Below are 6,231 nucleotides of genomic sequence, written 5' to 3'. Positions count from 1 at the left end.
GAAATAGAAAGTTACTGGTTACTGGTTGCCAGGGGCAGGATTAGGCTGGGGGAAATAGTGACTACTAATAGGTAGTCCTTTTTTTAAAAAAAAAAAAGTTTTATTTTTTTAAGTAATATCTATATCAGATGTGGAGCTCAAGCTCCTGCGATCAAGAGTCATATGGTCTTCCAACTGAGCCAGCCCAGTGCCCCTAAGGTTTTCTTCTGGAGTGATTAAAAAAAAAAAAAAGTGGTGATTATGCAACATTGTGATGGTACTAAGAAGCCTCTACTCTGTCCACTTAAAAAAGGTTAATCTTATCTGATGTGAACTCCACTTCACTTTAAAAAATGGATTAGAACAAAAAAGTTCACTAGATCTGTCTCCTGCAGCTGCAGGTGAAATCAAAGGTGAGCCAAGAACATGTCATATTTCTGCTTCAAACCTTAAGTTGAAAAGTTCAAGGAAGGATCCTCATGGCCTATGGCTTCTGTTTCTGAGGTTGTAACTGATATTTATCATTTCCTCCTGCATCATACATTCCAAATTGCACACAATGACAGAGGCTCTCTGTTAGCTCTGGCATCCTCTCTTGCTTTCAAAGCACCATGATCTCAACATATACTCTCTGAAGATTTGGCTTAACCTGGGATCAACCTGTCTCCTCCCCCAAAAGCTCCTTATGGCAATACCTTTTCTTTTTGGCAATGGTTAAGAGAAAGGAGTGGCCCAAAGAAAACAAAAAGGAGAAAGAAGGGAAACAAAGGGCAGGGAGAAAGAGACTCAGAGGGAGACTCACAGGAAAAGAGAAAAAGGCAAGGGACAGAATAAAAGGAGGAAGCATAGAGAGAAGAAAAATAAACAGCGTGAGAAAAAGAAGCAGACAAAAACATATCAGGAGAAGGGTAAGATTGGAAAGAGGGAACTGGAATATTCTTTTAAGATTTTATTTATTTATTTGAGAGAGAGAGAGAGAGAGAAAGAGAGAGAACATGGGTGGGGAAGAGAAGAGCAGAGGAAGAAGGAGAAGCAGGCTCCCCAGTGAGCAGGGAGTCCGATGCTATGGAGCTTGATCCCAGAACCTCAGGATCACAACCTCAGCCAAAGGCAGATGCTTTATCAACCGAGCCACCCAGGCATCTCAAGAACTAGCATATTCTTGATCTCTAAACTCCCCCCTGGAAAATGGAAAATGAAATTGGACATCCCTTTCTCCAAGGGAGTCTAGAAGTCCCAGACAAGCTTTACTCCCTCCTCCTGGCTACCAGAGAGCCAGAGAGCCTCAGTGAGCTGAGGAGTAGAAGCTGCCTGTCAAAATCCCTTTCCCCCAGGGTTAGTGCTGTGGGTTCCAGATACTCCCACTAATGACCTCTGGGACTTGATGTTCCCCAACAGAGGGAGTGTAGCTGGCTTGTCTCCAGTGATATGTGGCTTTTGCTCCAGGGAAGCCAAAGTTCAGAAGCAGGAGCTACTGAGGAGCAGTTCTTAATTTTGGTGCCATCAGCCAGGCCAGTAGCTCTTAACATGGGGCTTTTGGGACTTCTGTCAGTCCTAGCACTCTTCATCCTCTTGGGGGGAGTCCGGAAACCTGAGCTGGTTGAGGGGTTACTTGCCAGTAAGTACTGGGGACCAGATCCTCCCAGCGGAGACATGGAAGTTGCTGGGAGGGAGGAAGTTTCTGGGAAGAATTCTACAGATGAGGAAAGCTTCCCCTACTCAACCTGGGGTCCTGTGTGGGAGAAAGGGGAGATATTCACAGTCCATCCCTCAGGCCCCTTCCTCCTGATAAGATGCACTCTGTGAGTGCAGGAACCCGAGTTTATGGCAACAGACTCCCCACTGTCATTATGAGAGGGATTCCTTCTGGAGGTGCCTAGACCCGGAGCTCATGAGATGGACTAAAGGTGCTGGGATCTTGTGGGCCTTTCCTACAAGAAAGGTCCCTTGCCCTAGCACCACCCTTAGCAGCTTCAAATTTTCCAGTTGCAGCCCCCAAAAGTCTCCCCACACCCAAACCCCCAGAGAGTCCTTGCCTGTGGAGTAAAGAATGGTCTCTGGAAGTCCCTTGGAATGCTGAGATATGAAGGTTCCCATAAGTAGCAGTTAAAATACACTGAGCACTCAGCAGTGAAGCCATACATTGCAGGTTCAAATCCAGGCTCCACTTTTTGGTGGCTGTGTGACCTTGGGGAAGTTCACATGACCTCCCTGTGCTCCAGATTCCTCTGTTTTATAAAATGTGGATATTGGTAGGATTCACCCATAGAAGTGCCATGAGAATTAAGGAAAAGAGGACAAGCTCATAGTATCTCTTTAATATTAGTTATTAGTAATATGCCCCAGGCCGCCTGACAAGGCCTCCAAGATTTGTCAACTAGACCTCCAAATAACTTTACAGGCAAATGAAAGAATCAAGGTCCAAAAATGGTGCCTGCCACACCACGGGTTGCAGAGAATTCAAAAGCCCAGCTACCTGACTCCACAAATGGAGATCTCAGTCACCTAGAGGAGCTACAGCCCTTTTACCCCCACCCAGGGAACGTCCAAATATAGGAAATCCAATGACCAGAGTAGTCCTAGAGGAGAGCATCCTTCTCCCTAAAACCTTACGGGCGGTGCGGGTGAGAGTAGGGTTGTGTTTGGTGAATAGATGAGGAGTTGTTATGGGGTTGGGAGTGGGGCCAGTGGTATGAAAATCCTGAGCTCTCTGAAGGTCTCTACTTCTGTGGACGATGAAGCGAAAAGCCTTCTCTAACTCTGCAGTGATGTGCTGGGCCTGTCAATGGAGGGTTCTTGCCTGCCTTCTTCCCTTTTTCCCCTTCCTCAGTCAAGTGTCCCCGTACCAGAATACCATGCCGTTACAGAGAAATCGACCAATGCTCGAGGAGTAAAAGCTGCCCTGAGAAGATGACTTGCTGCAATTTTAACTGTTCAAAGAAATGTTTAGACCTCAAGGAAGGTAACACACAAACCCCCTGAAGTATCCAGTGCCCTCCCTCCTGGCCCCCACTTTCTGCCCATCTACACTGGCAGTGTTCGACCCCTCCCCTGATTTCCTGATGGCTGGTCTCTGACCAAGAATCTGGGTGCATCTTTTACTTAAACCAAATCCTAGCAGCGCTGGAATGGGGAGGAGTTTATTTCATTTTCTGCCCCTATTCATGTATGTGATGTGAATAACAGAGTTTTTGCTTTATGGACCTTAGCTTCTCGCATCTGTAAGAAAGATGTAGGCATTAGACCACATGGTCTCTTGGCTATTCTTCTGTGATCCTCTGAGATGCCAAGTTCTCAGTGAAGTCCCATCAAACATCAAATAGTATCAGGTGATACGATAGCTATAAGAAACAAGTATACAATTTCTATTTCCTGGCATTCCCCCTTGCCCCCCACCAGGCTTCTCTGTCATATAAATCCAGGATTCCTTCTCTAACCACTTTTTTACTCTTCCACTCTTCCTTCTGTGCCCATATGATTGAACTTTAAAGAGGACCATCAAGGACCATTCATTCATTCATCCATTCAACAAATATTTACTGGTGCCGCTTACACACATGATGGGCTCTGCTTGCTCAATATAGGCCAGGGGAGGCAGGTCAGGTTTTCCTGGAAAAGAGATCTATGATTTAAGATCTGAAAGATTGGCTGTAAGTAGGCAAAAATTGGAGGGAAAATTTCCAGGCACAGGAAATGCACACATGTGCAAAGTCCCTGTGTTCAGGGACAGCAAGTTCAGGCGTAGAAATTTCAGAGACTAGAGAGCAAGTACGCCCATGATGAGAGAGAGAAGTATCAGGAGGGTGAGGCCATGCTACATAGGCAGGGTTCTGACAAGGCAGAGTCTTGCCAGCCAGAGTAAGGGATCTGGTCTTAATTCTAAGAGCAACAGAATATCTATGTTCAAATCCCTTGTCATCTTTGTGACCTTAGGGAAGTTACTTTGTCTCTCTGAGCTTCAGTTTCCTCATCTGCAAAATGAAGACAATAAGAGGACCTACCTCCTAAGGTTATATGTCAATATATGTCAAGTGCTAAGAGTTTTAATAAAAAACTGTCATTGTTGTGCTTCAGACTGTGAGGTTCTAAACAACTCTATTTGTACCTCATAGTACTGTGCACAAAACAGTTGCTCAGGGGGATACCTGGGTGGCTCAGTGGTTTAGCACCTGCCTTCAGCCCAGGGCGTGATCCTGGGGACCCGGGATCAAGTCCCACGCCGGGCTCCCTGCATGGAGCCTGCTTCTCCCTCTGCCTGTGTCTCTGTCTTTCTCTCTCTCTCTCTCTGTCTCTGTGTCTCTCATGAATAAATAAATAAAAACTTAAAAAAAAACAGTTGCTCATTAAGTATTTCTCAAAGTTCAGGATATATTTGATTTTGTACTGTGTACATTCCTGAAGCAACCTCTCAGTGCCAGATTATCTGCTAGGAACTAGTATACCAAGATGATGTAATGTACAAACCTCACTTTCTGATGGAGAAGTCAGAAAATATGAATAAATAATTACAATTATGTGGAAGTGTAGGCAAGATTGAAAAGCAATAAAGAAAAGCAAACAGTGAAGAATGGAGCCAGGAGAGAGATCACAGAAGAGTCTGATGTGGGGTGGAGTGTTTTGAGGAATGAATAGAAATGTACCTAGTAAGCAAGAGAGGGGTGGACTCTCCAAGCATGTGCAAAAGAGTGGAGAAGTGTAACAGCACAATATTTTTTTTTAGCACATCCATGCTGCTCTAAAAATATCATGCTCTATCATTCTTCCAAGCCTTTGCACATGCCTGGAATATTCTTTAGCAAGGCAGGCACCCGAGCAGTACTGCTCTGCCATCTTCTTGCAGACATATGCACTTTGCCAATGAATGTGGGCCTCTGCCTGGCCCTCATTCCACGCTGGTGGTACAATAAGGAATACAAACGCTGCTACAGATTCAACTATGGTGGTTGCAGTGGGAACAATAACAACTTCCAATCTGAAGCTGTCTGCAGGGCCATCTGCCCAGAAATATGTAAGTCCCAGGGGTCCCGTCTCCCATGCTCACCTGCACCAGTGGGAGATCTGGGTGTTGGCGGGCTCATTCCAGGAAGTTGGCAGGCCTGGGGCAAATAGAACAAGTCCAATCACAAGGTAAGAATGCACCTTGTAGAGGGGTCGATAGAGGATGCTTTGGAAAAGAGAAGGTAAGATGAGGAGCAGTAGCCAAAGGGAAGTTGGGAGGTATGAGATGGATAAAGGGTGCAGAGTGAGGAAGCAGAAGGGGTGGAGTGTCCAAGACTATGTCAGAAAAAGGCCCAGTGGAATATAAATAATAGTGAAAGGGAATAGAGGGGAAGGGAGAAGAAATGGGTAGGAAATATCAGAAAGGGAGACAGAATATGGAAGACTCCTAACTCTGGGAAACGAACTAGGGGTGGTGGAAGGGGAGGAGGGCGGGGGGTGGGGGTGACTGGGTGGCGGGCACTGAGGGGGGCACTTGACGGGATGAGCACTGGGTGTTGTTCTATATGTTGGCAAATTGAACATCAATAAAAAATAAATTTATTATTAAAAAAAAAAAAAGAAAAAGGCCCAGTGAACCAGCCCAGTGTTGGTGCCATGCACCATCACCCAATCTCTTCATTTTCCTTTTTAAGGTGATTAGAACCAGGGCAACCACATGCTTTATTGACCAAACCAAGAAACTTTTGAGAGTGAAAGGGGATGCCATGAATTACTACATTGGGACAACAGGTGTAAACTGGGACTTGACTGGAAAAACCAGAGCACACAAGCACCCTATGAGCCCTAAAAGTCACTCCACTTCTGTTTTATCTTCCTGTGAAAAGATATAAAAATGATCCCATCTCTTTTGTTCCATTAACTACAGCATTTGGTTCCTGAGGTGAGTAAGGCCCAATCATCTCATCCTTTTTTATTCTGCTATCTTGCAGAGTCACCATCTCCCTCAGTAGGATAAAGAGAACTGGAACAACCTTCAGAATTTGGCTCATAATCCAAGGTTCTCTTCACATGTGCCTGACTGACGCTTCATATTGGCTTACTCTGGCCAAATCTCAGCTGCCAAAACATTGGCTGTTCCAAAAAAACGGAACCTCAGAATTTGCTTACTCCCTTTCCTCCAGGTCACCTTCTCTTCAAACACAATGCCCTTCATCCTTTAACCCTTTATCAATGTCTGACCCTATCTCTTCAACTCTCAGCATACCTGTGTATACTTTGGAAGCCTCCAGTTTCCCTAATAAAGTGTTCTAT

At 45.3% G+C, this 6,231-nt stretch overlaps 1 protein-coding gene across 1 annotated transcript; it reads left to right on the top strand.

Moving 5' to 3' along the window:
• Nucleotides 1–1,393: 1,393 nt before the first annotated feature.
• Nucleotides 1,394–6,231, top strand: LOC140618529 (WAP four-disulfide core domain protein 6A-like). Its single transcript, XM_072801216.1, has 4 exons — nucleotides 1,394–1,597; nucleotides 2,810–2,941; nucleotides 4,820–4,987; nucleotides 5,910–6,231. Coding segments are annotated over exons 1-4 (492 nt in total). The 5' UTR covers nucleotides 1,394–1,407; the 3' UTR covers nucleotides 5,912–6,231.

This window comes from Canis lupus, chromosome 26 (assembly GCF_048164855.1).
Source record: "Canis lupus baileyi chromosome 26, mCanLup2.hap1, whole genome shotgun sequence".
Taxonomy (NCBI): Eukaryota; Metazoa; Chordata; class Mammalia; order Carnivora; family Canidae; genus Canis; species Canis lupus.
This window is presented reverse-complemented; position numbering and strand designations above follow the sequence as displayed.